General features: G+C 40.3%; 1 protein-coding gene and 1 long non-coding RNA gene across 5 annotated transcripts in view; one reads left to right on the top strand and one right to left on the bottom strand.

The window, feature by feature from the left end:
* The window catches only part of NOL4 (nucleolar protein 4), a 113750-nt gene that overhangs the window by 31471 nt on the left and 58129 nt on the right, over window positions 1-24150 (bottom strand). For all 4 annotated transcript variants that reach the window (XM_081918544.1, XM_081918543.1, XM_081918546.1 and 1 more), the window contains one exon: window positions 7628-7911. In XM_081918544.1, the coding sequence (XP_081774670.1) occupies window positions 7628-7911 (284 nt within the window). The remainder of the gene's footprint in view (window positions 1-7627; window positions 7912-24150) is intronic.
* LOC309373955 lies at window positions 17298-23724 on the top strand. Its single transcript, XR_014170305.1, has 4 exons — window positions 17298-17901; window positions 18431-18805; window positions 21189-21377; window positions 23666-23724. It is a non-coding gene; the product is annotated as an uncharacterized lncRNA (long non-coding RNA).

Genomic DNA, 24150 nt, shown 5'->3' with positions numbered 1-24150 from the left:
CAGAAGACCCCATTAGTCTCATGCACCACCAAAGTAAATAATTCTCATTTCATTCTGCTTTTTTACTCTTCATACAAAACTCTTTTACATTAAAAAGAAGACATGAAACAAATGGCTCCAGGGTCACATATTTGTCCTCAGGCCATTTTATGCAAAACTAATGAATTTTCGTTTCTGTACATTTTTGCCATTGGCTAAAATGTTCCTTTTTAAATAGGGGTGGGGGAAGCTTTTTGGTTGACACATAATTCATTGCAACTGCCAATTACTGATGGGTACCGGAAAAAATGTTATGTTAACAGACAAATTTGTATAATCTCCTAAAAGATACAGTCTCTGTGTAGTAATATGCAGCACAATTTTAAGAGCATGTTTACTCTGAAGCAAGTCCCTCTGAGCTCAATGGGATTTACTGCAGACTTCATCTCTCAAATATATCACCAAAGGCTATGAATCATTTTTATCTTGCTGCTCTATTAATTTTGTGACTTGTTTTAATTGGAATATGGTCCTTAACAGTTTGGAAAACTGTCTTTATAGGGGGTGTGGGTAGCTTAACTCCTTTCATAAGAAAAGCCAGGAAAGAAAATATATGTCCACTCTCAGTTAAATAATTCAATCGGTAGTTTAACAAATATATGAGAATGTATGCATAAGTTTGGAATTCTCCCAGTACTAATTTGAACACAAATTAATAAGGGAAATTAGACAAATAAAGCAATGTTCAAATCATATTTTAACTGAGATTAATGGTTAGACTGCTCCCTGTAAAATCCACAATGACATAGTGGTGGACCTTGATGTCTCAAAATTTCAGTGGTGCCATGTGTGATGCTAAAATCCAGTGCCACCCCCCCCATCTTCTGTTGTATGTCATAGTTGTGGTGTCTCCTCAGATGCCCCAGAAGCTCTGTGCCCGGTGTGACCACACTAGTTGCATTCCCCTAGATCCACCTTTGCAATCCCAACAAGTTTATGTATTCAGGTGGGTCAGCTACTTTCCTTGTGCGTATAGCTCCTTTATTATTTTAACAAAATGCATAAGTCTTGTTCACACTGTTAATAGTGCACAGAGCAAGATAATGGCATTACTGGTATCAAACCACCCCACCCCCATTTACAGTGGTAGCCTGTAAGCAGTGGCCTATTTATCTACTCACACTGGTATGCTTTCTAACTGCTAGGTTGGCAGAAGCTGGGACAAAGCAACGAGAGCCCACCCTATCTCATGGATTCAAACTGCCAAAAATATGACCGCTGTATATATGAGGAGAGGGATTGTACCTTGATCTTAAAAAGATATTCCTAAACAGCTATTTAACAGAGATGGAATTGGGATCTAAGAACATCAAAGGAAGCAGGTTAGTCCCCACAAACCATTCATAGGTGAACACATGTGCATAATTAGTTTGCTTAAGAAAACATATTATGGCAAGTAAAACAGATTGTGGCAAGCTTGTTTGTAGTCTGAAACTGTTCCTTTTTCCTTTTTTTGCATCATTAACTCTCAGTGCCCCTTCAGCATAATGGTAGCATTTATGATGTAGTCCATTAAGCTACATTTTGGTATCTTGAAATTGTTTCAGGAGATTCTAGAACTTTCAGAAATCAATCATAACTCTTCTCTTTTGATCAAATCTGATCAAATCTGGGATCCACAACTGGGATCATATTTCCTCCCACATCAAATGTGCTCTCAGATCCAGTTGCTTTTCTTTCAAACACAGACATAGATTTCCAAGACTGGAGCCTAACTTTTCAGATTAATTATGAATTGGCCTTTGGACTCCATGCATCTGATGATTTAGATGCTTGAAAGAACTACAGGAACTTTTTATTGCCCAAATGTGGCCCATCCCGTCACCCCCAATTCCCATCAAAATGGGTGTACTGTAAGTTCTTGAAGGCCTTGCAGGCACCGGCCAATGACTAGCACTCCCATTATGACCAGCATAGAATAACTGTAGTTACTTGAACTCTCTGTGTTATGTTCTCTCCACCACCTACCACCTCCAATAAGCAAGTTTATTTTTCCTCTGGTTTGTTTTAAGTACATCCAAATATCACGGTACATATTTTAGCTGGGCTTTGCTTTTCATTTCAAGTTACAAATTGCTAGGAGCATTACTGAACAGATAGGATGTTTGCCATGACAAGTGACAGCACAATAAAGAAAAGTAAAACTGCAGAATAGATTGTGCACAATAAGAGAAAATATGTAAATGCACTCAGTTTGCAGAATTTATGAATCACAGAATTTGGCTCTGCTTGGTGCAGGATTTTAATTGCCTGGGTGCAAAATTTTAATTTGGGTTGTTGCTTTTATAGTACAGCCATGAATAAAATGAGGCAATCTGCCAATGGCAGAGGTTTGATGTGGCAGCAGACTACTCTGCTGCATTTTGAAGATGGTGGCAGAGAGTGGGATCATTACAGATATTTCTGGGAAATATAGAAACTTGTTCCAAGCTACCATGGATTTCCCAGTATCTGAGCAATTTATAGCTGGAGGGTTGCTGCAGTTTTATAGCCCCTTTGGATTGTCAAAACTGTGCAAAGATATCAGATTGCAACCAAAAACACCCTCACAGAAATACAGCTCTGCCCAGATCTGAGTGTTGATGTTATTTATATTTGTTATTATGATTATGATTGTTCATAAGCAAATATGGCAAGATATTTTTTACAATCCACACAAATAAGCTGGTCGTGCATAAAGAAAATCAGACTTAGTGCTCACTAAGCATCAAATGTTTATGAATGTCTTTTAGAGTTCCCTTAATTTTAACAGAGTTCCCTTAATGCATTTTTAGGCTCACATGGGAGATGAGAATTGGGAAAAACCTGCATGGAGAGTCAGCATGAAAAGATCTAATATCTAAATTATTAAAGAAGTGCAGTAGATATATTTTAAACTTCAACTATAGGGCTATCTTCACAGAAGCTTAAATTAATTAAATTTGTAAACTTCCCTTCATCCAAAAATTTCAAGGCAGTTCACACAATAAAATACAGAATAAAACCACAAAGTACATAATAAAAACAATAACAAAACAATAACACCCCCCCTCCCACAAAGACATTTAAAAGGGCCTAGATTATTATCCAGCCAAAGGTCTGGTTGAAGAGGAATGTTTTTGCCTGGCACTTAAAGATGTATACTGAAGGTGCCAGATGAACCTCCTTTGGTGGAGCATTTCACAAATGGCAAGCCACTGCAGAAAAGTCCCATTCTTGTGTTGCCACCATCTGGACTGCTCATGGAGGAGGCACATGAAGAAGAGCGTCAGGTGATGATTGCAGTGTTTGGGTTGGTTTATATGTGGAGAGGTGTTCCTTGAGGTACTGTGGTTCTGAGCAGTTTAAGGATTTATAGGTCAAAACCAGCACTTTGAATTGGGCCTGGAAACTAATTGGGAACCAGTGTGGTCATGCCAGGATCAGTGTAATATGCTCAAACTGTCTTGCCTCGGTGAGCAACCTGGCCACTGAATTCTGCACCAGCTAAAGTTTCTGAAATGTTTTCAGGAGCAGCCCTATGTATAACATGACGAGAGTCATGATGGCTGCATACTATTTCCAGGATCAGTGTCACTACACCTCTAAACATAAGAGCATCCCTGCTGGATCAAACCCAAAGCACATCTAATCCAACATTCTGTTCTCACAGTGGGCAACCAATGCCTATGGGAAGTGCACAAGCAGCACATAAGTGTAATAACACCCCCACACACACACTTCTAGCAACTGGTAACTGAATACATTTGAATACCAGTCACTGGGGAACAACAGTAGCAGAGGGCTACCAGAGCATGGACAACAGAAATTAGGCTGCCCCTGTCTGAGAGGTCAAGGATACATTTTCCCCATCTCTTTCCAGACAGAAGCCATCATTCAGGGAACCAAAGCTGTTTCTGTGCTGAAACCAAGCCTAAACCCCAGTTGAAATGGATCATTTTCTGGTGCCCCATCTAAGCCATGCTTGGTTCAATAGGATTTTGTAATTCTAGAGAATGGTAGTGCTGAAGTTCTCTGAAAGTCCAGAGAATATAAATCAGAATATATATTGGGGGATAGATCTCTGGTTGGAACAGTCTAGCCATCCTGTTCATGGCTTCCTTCAGATAATTATGGATGGTCGTAATCAGACATGATCTTAAACTATGGTTTGTGCTAACTTTGTAAACTCTGAGCCATGTTTTATGTTCTAGAAAATCAGGCAAAATACATGGTCAGTTATGCAGGTACTTGAGGCTCACAGGGAAGCAGGCATTAAAGTCTGAATTGAGCAGAAAGCATGCAGGACCTTGGACAGCTCCAAAGTGTCCCTGCTTGCTAATGCACCTAAAAGAGAAATTGTCTCTACAGGAAGACAGAGACAACTGAAGCCTTATGCAGGCTATCCAGGGTTGATGGGGTAAGTCATGCCTGTCTGGAGGAGCCAGATGGCTGGTTAAAGGCCTTTGCATTGTTTTGTAGTCTTTGATATCTGTGAGGCTTGGGGAGACAGAGGTAATGCAGAAAAGTTGTTAGAGAACAGTTAGAGCACCAGAGGATGGAGGTAGGGTTGGGTCCTTTGGCTGAAGATCCCTCAATAAGTTACTATAGGTTATTCCCATGAATAAGTGACCGGAACCTCATCTGGATTCTCCACTATGTACTGCATAAACCCAGGTTTGGGTTTATGATACAATAGAATGTGTAGTTTCTCCCCCCCCCTTGTTTCTCAGCTGCTATTCCAAACCATTCAGTATTGCTCAAAGTGTAGCCACTTGGGGTACACCAGGGGTAGTCAATATGGAACTCTCTAGATGTTGTTGGCGTAAAGCTCCCATCAGACCATCATTAATTGTTAAGCAACTATGAAACTATGAGTGGATGATTTTAAATCTCCAAATATTAATGATCAATAACATTTGGAACATAGTGGGACCTGAGATGTAGATGTCATCTTTGTTTTGGGGTGTAGGCTTAAAGTGAAAACCATAACAGATATTGAGTAAAAGAACAAATGCACTTGAATAAATTTTGGGTCCCACTGAAGAACCTTTCTTCTGTTGGCATCTGTGTGTCTCAGGAGACAAATGAAGAGTGTGTCATTGAGGGTAAAGTCAAACTGTTGGAGAATTTCTTCTCTCTGTGCTACTCCCAGCTGTCATTGCTTCTCTGGTTACTGCTGTTGACACACAGCCTGACTGTCTCTCTCCAGGAACTGCGATCATCTGCAAGGAATTCCCACTTGGTGGGCTTAATGCTTCTAGCCTTCGTGTCATGCTTGCAGACATATTTGTAACACAGAGTTGGTTGGCCAACAGGAACAGGCCTAGTGCCAGCTCCCCGTTGAGCACATCCTTGAGGATCCTGCCATCTTCCATGCTGTGTACATGACCAAGTCAGTGTAGATGTGGTGGAGATAGGAGCGCGTTGAAGCTGTGGGAATGTAGGCTTGGGAGAATACATATTTGTTTGAGACTCTGTCCTGCCATGTGATGCCCCAAATCTTCCTGATGCAGTGCATATGGAAGGCATTGATTCTTAGCACCACATTTTCCCACACCCTTTTGGAGAGGTGAGTCATTGCCATAGTTGCTTTGCCAATATGCTCATCCAGCTCAGCATCGATAGAAAGGTTGCTGGTTATGTTGGAGTCCAGGTAGGCAAAATCTTCTATCACCTCAAGTGTGAGGTCACCAGTGCTGATGCGTTGAGTGCTGGCAGTATCCTGACCCAGGATATTGGTCTTCATCAGGCTGATGACGAGACCAAACTCCACGCAGGCATGGATAAAATGGTTTATGGGTCTCTGTAGAACTTCCTTGGAATGTGCTGTCCAGACTGTATCATCTGCAAACAACATCTCTTGGATTAGAACCCCCCACACTTTTGTCTTGGTGTGGAGAAGTACCAGGTAGAACAGACCCCCACCCCCCACCCACATCGAACTGAAGGCACAGGAGAGCAATAAGTGGGCATCCTATCTTGTTGAGCACTTGAAGAGTCTTTTTCAGATGACCAGGTCAAAGGCCTTTGTATGGTCTATGAAGACAACGTACAAAGAGCACCTCTACTCTAGGCATTTCTTCTGCAGCTGACACAGTGAGAAAATCATGTCAACTACTGACCTCAGAATATTGTGGCTCAGGTTAAACTCTGTCAGTGAGTAATTCCAATCTGTTGAAAATTACATGGGCAAACACTTTCCTCGCAGTACTCTGCAGAGAGATTGCACAGTAGTTGTTACAGTCATGGCGGTCACCTTTGTTCTTGTAGAGGGTTCACAGTGCTGGGGTCACACATGTCTTGTGGCACTGATTCCCAACACTGCAAGAGGAGGCTGTGGAGGTGTGTCATGAGGGAGGAATTGAGGCCAGCTTTCAGCATTTCTATGGAGATTGCGTCCTATCCTGGGACTTTACCGCATGTCTGAGAGTTTAAGACAATCTTCAATGGGAGGGAGGGACATCTAGCTCTTCCAAGACAGGCAGAGTTTGGATTGATAACTGTTGATTACTGTATCAGAGACTGTGTTTCCCCACGAATGCAGTTCCTGATAGTGCTCTGCCCATCACTAGGCCCTCTCCCGTTTTTATATTAGTCTGTATGTTGTAGCCTGCTGATTTTTCTGACTCCTTGAGTATTAAGTCCTTGATTAAGTCCAGCATTGAAAGCATTTTTCTGCTACTTTTTAAAAATAAAAAGATAGAATATATTTTTCAATTTCTAAACATATTTGCATCAAGCAAATTACAGTGATTTCAAGATCATTTCAGAATACTCATGGAGTTCTCACATTATTCATGTTGAGGGGGGGATGCAAAACCAAACCAACAACAGAACACAGTGCCACTCAAAGCACTGTCAGGGTAATTTATGATATTTCACTGCTGGTATAAAAACAGTGGAAGTATCTGGATCCAGTACTCAGTTTTAGTGGTATAAAGATAATAATCCAGTGTGTAGTATCAGATTTTGAAAGGCTGGTTTTTTCAGTGATAACAGCAGAAACAATAATTGCAAGAATTCTGTTAGATTAAATTCAACTCTTCATTCTTCTTACAATACACATTCATGACAACTGCCTTCCTATCAGATTAGCTATCTAATCTGCTGGATCTGTCTTTATCTACACATAGTCACCTTATTCTCTCCCAGCTAATACAATAGGAACAACCAGGGGTGCTGGAGGGAAAGTTGTTTGGAAATGTCAACTTCTTAAAGCAAAGTTGTTGGTTTCAATTCAGACATGTTTGTACATGTTTATAGATGGCAATGAAAGCTTTAGTGCCAACTCTGTTGACACAATAAGGATACTAATACATACTGATCATGGACTACGTGTGTGATTCATTCAGCAGGAAGATTCCACAGGTCTTCTCAAAATACTGTATTTCTAATCAGAAATGAAAAACTTGCAGAATGTATTTCTGGTTGATAAAATATTGGTATTTGTTAGTATACTAATATGCACGTGAGAAATAGACAGTGTGAGCACAAAATAGCAGAAACAACTAGGTGTCAACAACTTTTCTAATTTCCTAATTTGCAAAGCCCTTGAACTGTTACAGTAGACTTTTCTTCTTCCTAATCTATGCTCTTGTAATATCTTGTGAACATGGAAGCATCTTACCTTGCTTCCATTTTCTTTTGCCTCTTGCTCCATCTTAAGATCAGATACTAGGATGTTCTTGTACTTGTTCTTTCCATCACTGCTTTGGTCATCTAACCTGTATTCTGACGTGAGCTGAGCAGAGAAGGGACTGTCACTCAGATTCAGCGGCTGTTCATCCGGTTCCAGAGGTGCTTTGCCATTACTGTTAGCTTCTGCCACTTCCCTGCAGTGTGTTCCCCCTGAAGCATTGGAACTGTGTCCTGCAGTCTCATTGCCGTTAAAACTCTCTGCAGCTGAATCATCTATGAAACACATGGATTTACAGTTTTTCAATGGCATGTCATCAACATTATCTTTATACCCAAACAACAACAAAATACAAGAAACCCTACAACCTGATGCCACTCACACAAAATTTCCAACAGTTCAGCTGAAAATACTTGTGTGATTACCAGTCACTATTAACAATCACAGAACAGTTAAGAAAATTTCAGCCAGAGCAGATTCTTTAATGACCTAGGCATGTGGAAAAGGAAGGGCTTATCCTTCCACTTTATACATGACATCATGACTCACTTGCTTAAGTTATATGGGGGGGATTTTTACATATCCCAGTTATTATGAATTATAGTTCTTTAAACCAGCAAAATATACAGTATTGGAATAGAAAGTTCCCTTCCTCTGATGGAAGGAGACTTCTTCCAATGGAAAGACTGCTTCTATTAAAGGATAATGCTCATTCCATCAGTTGGAAGGAAGGAACTTTTATATTCATCCTATTGGGAAAGTTTGGATGATCGTAGCTCAGCTTAATAGGCCAAAGCATGGATGAGCCTTTTGACCACACACAAAACCTCTTGGCAGGAATAAACCAGGAAGTCTTCCATTAACTATAGTCTCCTGTTTCACCCATACTGGGGAACCCAGGGTTAACAGCTTTGGAGCAAAGCAGACTACAGTATTTAAACCAACAGCAAATCATGACTTAATGCCCAGGCTTGTCACAAAGTTTTCCAGTATAGTTTCCCTGGAAAACTATATTATTTTAAACTAAATCATGTCCTTTAAACATTTTTTTTTGTTCTGAAGACATTGCTGTAAATAAACATGGTATGAAAAGAAAGTGCAAGTTACTTCTGCCTCTCATGTCAATCCTTTTCCAGGTCAATAAAAAAAAAAAATCCAACCAGACCAGAAGTGTCAGGACAGCATTAGGACGGTTACAGCAATAATCACAGCAGCTGCATAAAAGGTGGGATGCTAGAGGGTCAGACATGGAAATAGACTGAAGGACAGAACGGGGATTTATAAGTGAGGGAGAGGGTGAGAAAATAGCACAGAAAGAGGAGGGGTTGCAAGGGAAGCCAAAGAGGTAAGTAAGAAAGGAATTCTGTATTGCTAAGCCCAGTGATGAGCCAGTGAGAAAATGAAAGGGGGAGTAGTGGAGGAAGTGAATTACTATGTCACAGAAAATAGAATGGTCCAGTGATAAGATTGGATCCAAACCTTTAGTTCTGGGGCTATAAGGATTATTGTGAGCTTAACAGGGAATTCTGAGTTCTATCAATATGTTTAATATGGTTTTCCTAACAATTAATGAATTGTTTGTGCTGCTGAAATAAAATGTAAAGTCAATATGCTGGCCATAGTTAGCCTTCCAATATTTTTCACATTGCTTTGTAATATCAATAGTATTTATGCTATTAATTGCTTGGTTATTGACCAAAAAGCAAAAGTAGTTTACGAAGTGTCCCGACATAAAATTAGGAACACTTTGTTGCTTTTAAAAGAATAGTGATGAAAATGCATTGGGATTGTTTTGACAAGGTTCTATCACAGAATTGGAAGGGATCCCAATGGTCATCTAGTCCAACCCCCTGCAATGCAGGAATCATTTGCCCAGCATGGGGCTCAAACCCACAACTCTGAGATTAAAAGTCTCCGACTCCCTTTACCCTAACAGCAACATTTAAAGAACCCTATAAAAATCATGACTCAGTTTCTAACTACACAATATAGAAACATTTAAGGCTGTTTCTATAGGGACACCAGCAGATAGCAGTTATTGGGGATATGCTGGTTCCTAACATTCAGGTATAAAACGTCCTATATAGCCTGGATTATGTTAACATTACACTAATTATAACCTTCATATAGAAAACATGCATGTGAAATCTGGGTGGATTATACAAAGTCCTAAGCAACCAGGATAATGTGGAACAGAGTAAGAATGAGTGAGAAAAGATGGCACATGCATGGAATTCACACCACTTGATTTTAGGTTCTCTCATTTTATTGGTTTTAATTTCAAAAAGCAGGCTCTTGTTAAGATTCTGAAATCAAGCAATTATTCAAATCAGAACCGTACTTTTGCTGAGCTAACTTTGCTTCCTGTACTAATTTTAGTATACAGAATTACTTAATAAGAATAAAAATGAATCACCAATTAAGAACATATGACATAGTCTGGCTTTTGTTTTGTTCTTATGAGACGTTCTAAAGCTGTGCTTTCTCCCCCTCCCCCAGTTTGCAAAATACCTTTGCCTGCTCATGGAAGAGTGGTTTCTGTAGCTTTTAAGTGCAGTGCATGAATTTCTAAGAAATTTTAGAGGAGGCTGACTTACCCTACAGTTTTATGGAGAGGCTGATTGGTCTTTTCCCCATCTTTTTATCTTAGTTTCCCCTCCCCCAAAAACTCATAGTTGCAGCGGGTGACAAGGATATCTCTCCAGCCTAGTTCTGAGAGAATATGAGCTAGTAAGAGGTTGGAAGGAGAGTTTGTTTTAATTGGAGGGGGGGGGACTGCCAAAGGGAAAAAATGGGGAAAGAAACCCTCAATCACAAGGTAAACCAATCCCTACCCCTATCTCATACTCACATTCTAGAAATTCACAGTTTCTCCTATCCCTGTCCCCCAATTTGCTGAAACAGCTCTTGTTCATTCCATTCATTCCATTCAAACAATGAATATTTACCCTTCATTGGCCTCAATTCAAAAATAGTCGTAGAACCTGTAGCTGCATGTTACAATCTATTTTATCTGACAAATGGGAATGTATATTTCACATGACAGTTTGGATTGAAAGCACATTTCACTATTTACTTCAAGTAAGTTTTGCCTGTTAATGTACCTGAGCTGCAACTGTTATGTATGCTGTTGTGTAATATGTGACAACATAAATGATACTTTAATATGGTTAACAAATTTCTTGCTCATGTAGAGTAGAATCTTAATACAGTAGTGACTTTAAAAAAGAAATCTGAATAAGAATACCAAATAAAAGCTAGATGTGTTTGGCCAAGTTACAAAATATTGAACCAAACACTTCAGCTCTCAATAACACAAAAGTTTGTCTGTGGTGGCAGTGTGAACAATGGGCACATTTGAGGCTTGAGGAGAAGGAAGATAAGTGCATGCAAATGTTTTGGCTATGTTCTGACCCATTGCTGTACAGCAGTACCTCAGGTTAAGAACTTAATTCGTGCCGGAGGTCCCTTCTTAACCTGAAACTGTTCTTAACCTGAAGCACCACTTTAGCTAATGGGGCCTCCTGCTGCTGCCGCACTGCCAGAGCACAATTTCTGTTCTCATCCTGAAGCAAAGTTCTTAACCCGAGGTAAGAACAGTTTCAGGTTAAGAACGGACCTCCAGAACAAATTAAGTACTTAACCCAAGGTACCACTCTATAGGGAAGTTTTTAATTTTTTAAAAATGTTTTATTATGTTTTTATATATGTTGGAAGCTGCCCAGAGTGCTGGGGCAACCCAATAAGATGTGTAGGGTATAAATAGTAAAATTATCATTAAGGAATGTGACGTCTCTATATTCATCAGAGAAAAGTTGGAGGGTAATCACCATAGCTGCAGTAGCATTTCTTGGGGGCTGGATCTGCTGTCCCCGTGGATCCCACTGGAGGTTGCCTCACCTTGCCTGATGAGTCAGCCAGCCCTGCCTCTTGGCAAAAGTACCCTAGACCTGCTGCGCTGAGGGTCTCATGGAACGTTCCAGAACCTGGAACTGACATTGCAAATGCCAGCTCTCGAAATCACTCTGCCTTCAATTAAAAGAACCAGCAGATAGTTGCAAGTATTTGCTTTACACAAGAAATATGTGTTCACTGCAGGCAAATTATTAAATTCACTTTTTTTTTCATTATAAGCCACTATTCTAGATTCTTTCCACCTTGATGAAAGAACATTCTATTTAATAGAATACTAACCTTGACAAGGTTATTTATTCAAAAACAACTATTGAATGGGCATGTGACTGCTGGTGGAAGGGGGAAAATGCTTCCTCCTATGTTTATCTATGTCATTTGTGTTCTGTGAATTACATAAGGCAGAAAAAAGAACATCTATTGGAACATATTGATGGCAGTGCCTAATTTCCTTTAAAAGAGTTCTTAAGCTTTTAAACATTCACCATTGGATCCTTTCTCTGCAAGGGTCAAACTGCATCTTGACAATGTATCAGCAGAACACGTGCAATTTGTTTGCATGGAAATGGGATGTGTTTACTGCTTCAAAATACGTTTTAGAAATTTAAACTAGTATTCTAATTAATACTGCCAATATTAGCCTTCAATAGAAGGAATCTAATAAATATTGTAAATTATTCGTAATGCATGTAAAAAGAAACATGCAATCTTGCCTAAATCTCCATTTACTATTATAGCAGAATTTAAATTCCATATAATGTACATTGCAACAATTAGTGTTTTTCACTACAAACAAAAATCAGCTCATAATCCAGATGTTGTATTTTAAATCCTTCATGTCTCTTGTATTGCTCATAAATATTTCAATTCAAAATACACACACCTCATGATAATCCACAAAACATTTCTTTTTTTCAAGGCAGTTTGTGCCATAACCTTGGATAATGCTTAGTGGTTTACACCCATCTTTTTTAGAAAAATAGGGGGCGGGGTATTGATTTCAGAGCTTGCTATAAGGTTTATGGCAGAATGCCAAAATACTAAAACTGTTTCTGGGAATAGCAACAAAAACCAGATAAACATAAGGCACCTCTTTAGCCTAGACTGAGATGAATTTATTTTTAAAAGGACATACTAGGAAATTGTTAATGTGGGAACTAGTGGCTTTATTTGGTTTTTTAAACTAAAATGAAGGTTCTGTAACCTGCCCTGGGACCTTATGGTGAAGGGTGGATAAGAAAACCAACCAACCAACCAACCAGTCATTTTTTTTTAATGAACTATTAAAATACTTGCTTTTTATCCTACCACTAATATAATGGAGAGCTGCAGTAATGTTTACGTTATGTCACAAAAACATCACATAAGTCACACTGTCTTAATCTTATGGTACTTTTTTCTTCCTTTTTCATTTAAAAATGGCTAGGAAGATAATAAATCAATGCTAAAATAATGCATGTTCAAAATGAAATGTTCAGCACTTTGAGAAGTGGGAATTGCTTCAGTACACACAAATAGCTTTTCACACGCATTCTCACTTTCTTCTCAGCCTTCATGAACTTCAGGAATTTCCAAGTGTTCAAGGGATATATTGAAGCATTCAGTGTGTTGAATGCTCACTCCAGTTTGTAAAACATGCTCGCTGCAGCTACTAAGCAAGCATTGCTAAGGTTTTCAGGTATACACCTTATGCTTTCCCTTTGCTTGTTGATAAAATAAAGCTTTACTTCGCTATTGAAAATGCCACTTTAACTAGTGGATATATTCGTATTTCAGATGCAGGTGCCTGGTGTCATTTTGTTTGAGCATGGTCATGGGACATTCTTCAACAAGACTTAGAAAACCTTGATTCAATATTCCACTCAGGAGGAGCTGACACTTACTGTGAATTCTGCTCTTCAACTTAAATACCAAAGTCTGTGGCAGGCCAATTCTATCATTGCAGATACAGCATCCCTCGGGCGAGGTCCAACCTTTTTCTTGCAGTGCACCCAGGGATTAGCTTGACTTCCCCTACATTCTCTCCACTGCACAGTAAGAGCTAATCTTTCCTGCATGAAGCAAGAGATGGTGTTGCTATGACAACACATTCTAGCAGTGGGACTACTGGGATGAGCTGAAAAGATGACAGGGAGACATGCACTCAGCCTTCCTCCAGGGCTATGGGCTCCTTCCTCTAGGATTTAATTCTCCCATGTTTACTGACAGCTTCGGATGCTAATTATCTATGAATTTTATCATTTGGAGATTAACTAGTTAAGACTATGGCTGGGTTATTAGAGAGTACTTCAGTGAAAATTGTTGTTTTTCAGTGTGCTATATGTTGAGTAAAATGTGGCCACTTTATAAACCATTATGCGGTTCTACATCTTATCCTCAAATTAAGGACTCTCTGTGTGAAAGAAAAATAAAGACACATACCAAGCCAAGTCCTTCAGCATCTGCCTCCTCCATAATCTTCTTTTTTGAGTTTGCCTCTTACCAAGACCTCAACAGCTATAACTGCAACATTTGAGCAACTAAATTTCTCAAGGGAGGGTCAGCAAATGCCAACAAATGCCTCATTTTTTACATGAGCTACTATAAGCCAAACCAAAAAAGGTGAAGAGAGCCTTCCAACAGCAAGAGTAAAAGAAATCCAGTCATTCACATCATTCACATATTGTATGTGTTACAGACACTTAACTTCCAGAGAAACAAACTGGTTCTGTTTGCTTGTGTTTGTGTTGTGTTGTGCCTTTTAGACTATTTTACTATGTTCACTTGTTTAATATTAAAAAATGGCTTAGCTGCTTTCTGGTGCTCCTGTCTCCCAGAGCACATCCCACAGAATTTTCATCTTCATTTGACTTGAATAGCCTTTAGCCATCTAAAGTATGGGTGACCATAGAGTTTGTTGCCTTTCTGGCTGGCTTTGGGCATTCACTGAAAGCAGTAATTAATGAAGCATGATGCTTCCTCTAAGATTGCTTCTGGGATTTGTGCCAATGATGGAAGGGAACATGTTTATATCCACCTTGACAAGATAGCATGTTCTGTCTATGAAAGGGATTCTGCATGATCCTACTTTGCATGAGATCAGGAAACAGAAGTGTAAATCATGCACGATCCCTCTAGAATTGCACCTAGCTATCCTTTATATCCTCATTTAATGCTAAATGTTGAAATTGCTGCTAATTTTTCTTGCCTTCCAATGTGTGTTGCACGTGCTACTGTGATCATAATGGAAATAAAACAGCAAGTCTGTGTGGACCGCCATAGTTTAGCACTGAAACAGTTTGTGTTCCTTATGTGGGGTTCCAAAAATCAAATGCTGTATTTGATTCAGGTCCCTTTGTGACTTGTACTTGTTGCTGAACTTTATATCTTAAATGTTTTTTTATTTTGTGACTTTATACCTTAAATGTTTTGTTATTTTGTATGAATACTTAGGGGTGTATGGAGGGTTGGAGGAGGGGTAGTACTTCAGATGGGGGACACATCATCTCCTTCTCGGGTAGTTTGTCCACCTTTGGTTCCCACTTTGCACTTAGCTCTCACCTGTGGCTCCTAGAAGCTGTCAGTGTGCAACAGTGGCCACACCCTGGGAAATGTATTTGACTGGTTGGCTAAATCAGGTGAGAGTAGCCGATGGGTCTCAAACCCTCAGTGAGTTAGGGACTTTCCCTGCATGTGTAGACAGGGTCTGGCAGATTTAGTGGCCGAGACCAATAGTGTGTCCAAGGGTCAAGAAGGTGGTTACTGTTGAGGAAAATGAGGGGCAGATGGGGCTCGTCAACCTGGGAAGGTAGCCCATTTGGGAGAAGGAACATTCTGATCCTAAACCTTCACTGCCTTGTGGCTATACTCATTCATGAGAAAGGCTTCCGGAATTAACCCCAAGGAAAAATCTGTACCCTACACAAATCCAGAGTGGAGTACCTGAGATGGTTGTTTGGTGTCTTGTATGCCTCCTTCCAGCAACTTCTGCAGCCCAGCTGGTGCCAAATGTATTGCTCTATTTTCCTTTGGACCACATCAAGACTGAGAGTGTGGTCTTGTCATCTGGGCAACCCAGGACCTCCATACACACCGCCCAGGCTTGCACCCTGGGGAAGTCACTTTGGTGCTGCTAGTGTAGCAAAAACAATGTGGGAGGCAGCAGTTATGAGTTATTGATCTTTGTAGTCACAGCAGGTGCTGTGATTCTCCAGTGATTTGACTTTACCCCAGGAGGCACACTCCATTGTCTCTAGAGACAGACAGATGCCACCAACTACAACAACAAATGAACATTTATCTATTGGTAGTTCACCATCCTAAACTCCAGAATGGAGGAAGGAAGAATCTTGAATGAATGAATGAATGAATGAATGAATGGCATGCCAGGGAGCCTGCCAGATATATGGCCTGATGTAGCGCACACACACACACACACACACAAATATCCCTCTGTCTTGGGATACACTGCTTAGCTTGTCCTCTCAGAGCCTTGATAGATCATCAGTAAAATTATGCCAAACTCTTAGATTTGCCTTAATTTGAGAATTGGCATGCCTGCATACTAGGCATATACACAACATTAAAAAAAAAGGCTTTGATTGTATTCCCCGAGTTTGTCTCAAAGAGATTAGTATAATTCACAAAACAACTATAGCACCTGCATTTGTGTTTTTTAAAAATTTAATTAGCATGAGGAATTTTTTAAGCATTTTTTTTCTACCCGTGTGCTCTGTAGTATTGGAAACAGGCCAAAACTTCAACCAACGTATGATTCTGCAATTAGAACCAATGAACCAGAATTCAAAAGCATAGGAGAATTTATTTGCTAAATAGATTCCCCTCACAAGGCACTATTTTACACATAGGCTTCCAGATTCCATAAGTTCCAGATTTTTCCTGTCTTGGTGTTCGAGAATGCAATACAAGGAATATTACTGAGCACAGGTCTGAGCCTTCCGTAGAGTAGACTGAAGAGGCCATCTCAGGTGACCAATTTAGAGTGCCATTAAGGAATGTCCCAATACCTGTGAACTTCCCCAATAAAGTCCCCATAGTCTAGTACGGTTAAATGTTAATTGGGCTGTGTGCATCAGAAAACAATAAGCAAAAAATTGAACCCATCTCTCACAAAATTTGGGCCTGACTTGTACTACAATGGCTCACCCTGGTGCCAGTGCTCCTTGCCACTGCTGCAGGGTGTTTATTGATGCCAGTGAACCTGGGAAGTGAAGTTTTAAACGGCTTTCTGGTTAATAGATTCAACCAGGAGGCACTGGGATTTCCATTTTGCAGCCTCGACCACATCACCAACAATATACCTCGCATTAAGTACCTCGCATTAAGAACAGGTACAGTGGTACCTCGCATTAAGAACTTAATTCATTCTGGAGGACCGTTCTCAACCTGAAACTGTTCTTAACCTGAGGTACCACTTTAGCTAATGGGGCCTCCCGCTGCCACCACGCCTCCGGAGCACGATTTCCGTTCTCATCCTGAAGCAAAGTTCTTAACCTGAGGTACTATTTCTGGGTTAGCGGAGTCTGTAACCTGAAGCGTCTGTAAACCGAGGTACCACTGTACCTGGCTTAAAGATTTTTCTAGGATAACGTTTCAGAAGGATAACGTTTCAGAAGGGAGGGGCAGCAGGGAAGGCTGAGGGTGACCTCCACTGAGCATTGTCCTTCAAGAAGTCATCTGTCAACTACTCAGCATTTCTGAAGCCCTCTGCTTGTTCCCTCAAGGCTCAGTACAGTCTCGAGTCTCTTAATATCTCCTTATTGTTTACTCTGTCCTTTTCCACACAACAGGGTCTCCTTTCTTCTCCCTGCCTCAACCAACACAGATACTGAACTCCCTCTTGGCCTGCTGGTTATAATTAGGTTATAGTTTGGCAGAAACACCACCTGCTTTCCCCTTTTGTATGTTAAACGGTACAGCAGTTTGAAGGGGGGAGAAACAGGAAAAGAGTGCCATGTAGTTTTTTGTAGCATCAGAATGTTTGTGCTGATGCTAACAGTTGAAAACCTTGTTGGAACTTAAGGCAGACAAAGAGAAAAACACTGGGAATCCATTTATAATACAAGCACAAGGCCTATTGTGGTTTTCCCTGATCTGGTATCCGTGATTTATGGAAACAACTTTTCTGAGCTTTATTGTAGTCAAAAGTAGGAAAGCTGCTCCATGTCTTATTGACAATATAAGGTGAACATTGTGAGCTTGGTTGTTGTTATGGCAACGAGAGTTGTTGTTATGTAACAATGAAACTGCTGAGCATGTGCAAACTGAAACATCAGTTATCTTCACTGACTATGAGGTCAGTTAATTTTGATATAATGCTGTGCAACAAGGTCTGTAGAAAGCTTTTGGAACAGGTAAGAATCTTCTGCTCAAGATAGCAAATCCCATTAAGATTGCCGAGCCCCCTTGTCAGCACAGGAAAAGACACAGGGCCATTTATTAGTTTATTTGGTGTATTTTACCCCACTGTTCTGAAATACCATATTCAAGGTGGCTAACAAAATATTGATTTATATTTCATGGGTTCAGGACAAACGCTAACATTTTAAACAGAATATTACTCCCCCCTCTCCCCCTCCCGCCACCTGCCTCCACTGTCTAAATATTTAGTTTGGATATCCTGAAAATACAAAGGAAAACAAAGTAAAAATAATGAAATCCATCCACTACTTTGCATTTCTTGTTACGTTACTTCATTTACCCCAAAACAAGGCTGACCTACAGCTCTCCATCTTCCTCTCTCAAAAAAGAGACAAAATAATAATCCTTTAAAAAAACCAATTCAATTCATAGCATGCCCTTTCCCTATCAGGTTGCCTGTGTAATCAAGCTGTACTCTATATATTTGATCACTCACTTCTCTGTTTTTTATTTGTCTTTCAGATGGAAGGCACAGAGCAGGTCCTCCAGGACTCAGAGCAAGGTGGTATCTGGTCTCCTTAGCAGCCTCACCTTTTTGTGGATGGAGTGAGTCAGGGCCCTGTTCCAGGCCAGGTGGAAATTGCTGGCAATTTCTGTGGCTTCTCTGCTTGGAGGACAGATCTGGGGAGACTTTGCAAACTGTCCTGGTCCCCTTAAACTAGCCTGCTGCTTCAGATTCAGTGGAGGTTGCTACCCTGTTACTACTGTTGAAATAAGGTTCAACTCATGATTTAGCCAGCTCTGCAACTGGAGTGGGTGGGGGATGGGGTGGACATTTTATCATTTACCTCAGGCAGCAAAATTTATTTGACCAACACCCATGTAGTGGACCAATGGGTGAGTAAGTCCCACTAAAAATTAAAGTGGTGACTGTGAAATACTATACCTGCATTTTGAGGATACATGCTTAGGATTGAGCTGTGAGCGTAACTTTACTTTCTATTGTCCACTAATATAAATTCATAGTGGAATGTATCATTTAGTGTTCTAGAAAGATAATGTAAAATTAAAATCTGGGAAGAAAACAACTGCAAAGAAATAGTAGCATTTTTCATTTGCATATCTCCCCCTTTAAATGAGGCTGCAGTTATGCCTCAAAGAATCCCTTGATAAATATTTGCCAGGAAGTGATGCTAGTTTTCTGTGGCCAATATGTTTGTATATATGACTGATGAACAGAAGATTGTATTACTGCTGTGTTTACTGGCCATGTGTTGTGGATCAGTTAAGGACTTCAGAAAGGCTGTCAGTGAAAGTGCATTCTCCATTAACAAATTAGTTTATTTGCAGCAACTTGTGGCAGAGCAGTTGGAAAACTGGGGTCCCACTGTTACTGGTATCCCATGCAAAAGCTGCATTTATAAGCAGCTTTGAAAGGCCAGAGACAATTCAAACAGAAATAACTATTCCTTGATGGTGTGGGGTGAAAAATTTATGACAGAGAGCTGAAAAGAGAGAGACTTAAAGTCCTGAGAAAGATGCCAGAGCCTGCATTTGGTTTGCCTATTTGTCTAATGCTTGACATTTCAGGCTTGACTGTAGATAGCTGGGGGAAATAGATGGTTTTATTCAACTTGTGAGAAGATGAAATCACTTGAGTGAATCTCCTAACTAACATTATCCATTGGATTAGATTATTTATCCCGATACGATACTGTTTTTACAAATGATTAAATACCCAGAAACAATATTGGCAAGATGGAGGCAACTATTAATCCTAGCTCAGCAAATCCTCAGAATGTAGCTACCTGGAACAGGAGGAAACATTTGCTGAGAGCTTCAATTTTGTATCCTATCTGAAACTTTGCAGTAAATTGCCTAGCCAGCATGAGAATACTTCAGAGACTTTCCCACTGAGTGAACAGGAAAATGGGGAGAAAGATGGTGAAAAACTTAAGTGAGGAAAAAGTGCAGGCCTTGGAATAACACAGCAGGTTTCTGAACACCTGGCTGTGTAAAAAAAAATAAATCTGTGTGGTGTTAGAGGGCATAATAAGCAGAATTTAGCAAATGCACCTGCCAATCACCTGTCCTTGAGTGTAAGTATATTAAAATAAGGATTTGAGGCAATAGTAATATTGGGATAATGAAAGAGTTGGCAGTTTTTTAAAACTGTAAGAAAATCATTCCTGACCATTGGCCATGTTGGCTAGGACTGATGGGAGCTGGAAAACAACATGATGTGGAAAAACACAGGCTGCCCACTTCTGCTTACAACTGAACAACAACACAATTAAAGTTGTAGCATGCCCTCAGCTCCTTTGAATTTTTACTTCAGCATAATATCTATAGAAGGAGAATGTGTACAGACTTCTTAAGAGCCAATCCTAAGAGTCCCCGGGTTGCTACAGGCCATGTGAGTGAACAGCAAGAAACAGTTTTATTTTTGTAGCATTATCCCCTCACAGGGCAAAAAAAACATGGGTCAAGATGGACTACTAGCCAGGGTCAGTTCTGCATTAAGCTGGAACCTTCAGCCAGGTATTCTGCTATGGGTTTTTATCAGTAAGTTGAAAGCAATAAATAGTTGAAATCAAAGAATAAGTCAGGTGTGGTGCTGTTTTCACAAATATAATAGAAAAAGACATAGCTAGATATAATCTGCTGGATATAGCTCACTTTCACTATGTTTTATAAAGTAACATCAGTGGAAGTGTTCCATCTGGCCTTTGCTTCAGATATAGAGAATTGTCATATGAAAGCTGAATGGCACCTCAAGCGGAACTAAAAGTGAGAAAATCAGTGCAATTTTGATTTACAGAAAATATGCTATCAATTATCCAAAATTTTACATCAAACTTGTCCAAAATTTTACATGAAAATTGCTATTTAATGGTATAGTAAAAGTGTATAATAGTGTAATAGCTGGTGTTCTCAAGAATCTACATGAAAATACATTTAGGTAATATATCACTCTCTGAAATTGGCTCGAGTGAAAATATTCCCTCTCTTCATTAACGTCCTGGAGGACAGTAATCATACCGTCTTAACCTTGCCATCCTTTAACATAATAGGAACAATATAATGTGGGGCACTCAATCAAGTTGGAATATTCCACAGTTCTACAAACATGTTATTAAGCTATCATAGTAGTGGGGAAATGTTCTAAATAAAATTATGTTAATAGGCTATGGCCAATACTCAGTATTACAGCAAAGTGTGATAACTGTGTTGTCACTTCTTTTATAGCCCTAACGTTTCTTTGTCTTGGTTTCTCAAGGAACTTAGTGCAGACAAAACCAACAGAGATTTCTGCATTATTCCTTGAGCCCTGCTAACCTGCTAGAATCCAGGGCCATTGGCTTCCTTCTTGAGTTCACAGGAGGCCATTGTATTTATGCTCCATTTGTTGACCCTGGGGCAAGCGGAAGACATTTGGGACTAAGGACACAATGGTGCCTCTTTACAGGTACAGAATGTGTCTGGGCTAACAGTTGTTGTTGTTTAGATTCCTTACTGACCCTTCACCATAACATATCAGGCTGGGCTACAAAAATGAAAGATCCAATATTAAAATCAGTTAAAACCAGGTATAATCAGAAGAACAGAGTGGGTCCTAAATATATATTACAATTTGTTCTGGTAATAGGACAGGCATGCAACATACACAGTCCTTGAAAAGAATGTGTTCCAGAGTCCATTCAACTCCTGGAACCATTTGAAAACCAAGGCGCGGCTTCTGATTAGCTGCAGGAGCGTCCTGCAGCCAATCGGAAGCTGCAGAAGCCACACCGGATGTTTGGTTTCAAAAAATTGTTCAAAAACTGGAACTCTCACTTCCAAGGCGTTCGGCAACTATGGTACGACTGTAGGAGGAAATGGACATAGAAGGAACAGTCAGAGCACTGCCACAGCTGCCCCTTAGCACCTGCCACCTGTAGTGGTCACCTCATTTTGTCTAATGAGAGAGCTGACCCCCCTTCCCTCTCCCTCTCGCTGTGTTTCACAATTATATAGGAGCGAGGGCTGCCTCAAAACCTACAAATCAAGGAAATGTAGATAATTACACTGGGCATGAATTTTTTGCTGCATGTATGTGCACATAAGGGGACACAGGTGGCGCTGTGGTGTAAACCACTGAGCCTTGGGCTTGCCGATCGGAAGGTCAGCGGTTCAAATCCCTGCAACAGGGTGAGCTCCCGTTGTTCGGTCCCAGCTCCTGCCAACCTAGGAGTTCGAAAGCACGTCCAAGTGCAAGTAGATAAATAGGTACTGCTCTGGCAGGAAGGTAAACAGCGTTTCTGTGCGCTACTCTGGTTTTGCCACATGACCCAGAAAAACTGTCTGTGGACAAACATTGGCTCCCTTGGCCAGTAAAGTGAGAGGAGCGCCACAACCCCAGAGTCATTCGTGACTGGACTTAACTGTCAGGGGTCCTTTACCTTTACCTTTTATGTGCACATAAAGCACAAGCACAAAGTGTCTCTAGTGTATCTAGCCTATGAAGTGTGCCTAGTGTAGAAGCCTGTCAGATCTCTTTACAGGTTCATTCTAACACTTGCATAAAAGTAGAGATGCTGTTACAATAACTTCAGGGGCATGTAAAAACTGTCTCAAAGAAGAAATGAACTTTACAAGCCCTGAAAATCCAAGCTGGAGAATTATCTCTCATACACCTATTTGCAAACAGGGTTATAGCCACATGATCAGGAATTTTGAAAACATAGAATGGTGTGTATGTTAGGAAAGAGTCCTATGCATGTGTACTTGTACACATGTAGGTTATAGGCAGACATTAAACTGTATGTGTGAATGTCTGAAGCAGAAACAGCCTGTGCTATCTCTTCCACCCCTGTCTACACACACATTCATCATAATGTCTGCACAGGGCTTGTGTTTGAGGAGGCAAATTTTGAACCAAATCAAATAGCATTATAATGGCACCTAGTGATGGAATATAAGCATTGCCACAAACATCAGTGTGAGAAAGGGAAAGCACCCATATGTTCCAATTCACAGAGAAGCAAAAGTTGAAATAAAAGTCTACACCCTAAATTAGTCAACTTATCAAAAAAACACAAATCCTTGTTAACACCTCTGATTATGAGTAATGCTAAGGGCGGGGGAACAAAAATATGTATAAAATACTTTAGACAGAGTTCACTTTGCAGAAATAAATTCACATTGCCTAAGTTTTGATATCAGCAGACCTCTAGTGGCTATTAATATAAATGTTGATTTCTATCTTTTTACTATTTTATGTAGGAAAGGCTGCTAAGTTTACAAAGAAAAGGAACAACTCATTCAGAAATATCACATCAAAAGATCATTTCAATAATTACTCATGTTGATGTATCTTCTGAAATAGCTCTACACTAGCATTAGTTGTCATAAAGTCATTTCCTAAGAGCCGAATTTCTACAGCTACAGATGTGAAAAATGAGAATTCAGAACTGACCCAAAATTTCTCAAAAGAGATTTTTCTGGAGTGAAAATCTGAGAATATTTTTTGCCCCTTCCTGAAATGGAAGACAATGGGGGGGGAGCTATTATTTGAATAGTCTCTGCCTCAAATACACAATGCCTCTTAATAATGCAAGACATTGTGAGGAGTGCAAAATAGTGGTCAGGCTGCTAAAGGAAAGAAGCTGGGCCATTGTTATTGTGCTGCCCTTCCCCAATAAAATATTGAAGTATTTCTGCTCCCACACAGGCTAATGGAGAATATTTGGTGAAATTATACCCTCAATTTTTCAGCTATGGCAGCAATAATAGCCTTCTGGAGTGGAGAATTAAATCAAGCTGTCTGGGATGAGGGGTGAAAGGCTTCAGGCTTTGATTCTCTAAGCAACTGCCCAAGCTGACATTGGCAAGAACTGGCTGGGCTGGTAGGGGCGCACAGCACATACATAGTGCTGTAAGTGTGGATCAGGGGCCAAGTGATTGTCCTGTTCCATAATTTTATATAAACATTAGTATATCTGACCAAAGTAAAGGTAAAGGTAAAGAACCCCTGACCATTAGGTCCAGTCGTGGCTGACTCTGGGGTTGCGGCGCTCATCTCGCTTTATTGGCCGAGGGAGCCGGCATACAGCTTCTGGGTCATGTGGCCAGCATGACTAAGCTGCTTCTGGCGAACCAGAGCAGCGCACGGAAATGCCATTTACCTTCCTGCCAGAGCGGTACCTATTTATCTACTTGCACTTTGACGGGCTTTCGAACTGCTAGGTTGGCAGGAGCAG

The sequence above is a fragment of the Podarcis melisellensis genome (genome assembly GCF_964234715.1).
Source record: "Podarcis melisellensis genome assembly, chromosome: 7".
NCBI classification, from domain to species: domain Eukaryota; kingdom Metazoa; phylum Chordata; class Lepidosauria; order Squamata; family Lacertidae; genus Podarcis; species Podarcis melisellensis.
This window is presented reverse-complemented; position numbering and strand designations above follow the sequence as displayed.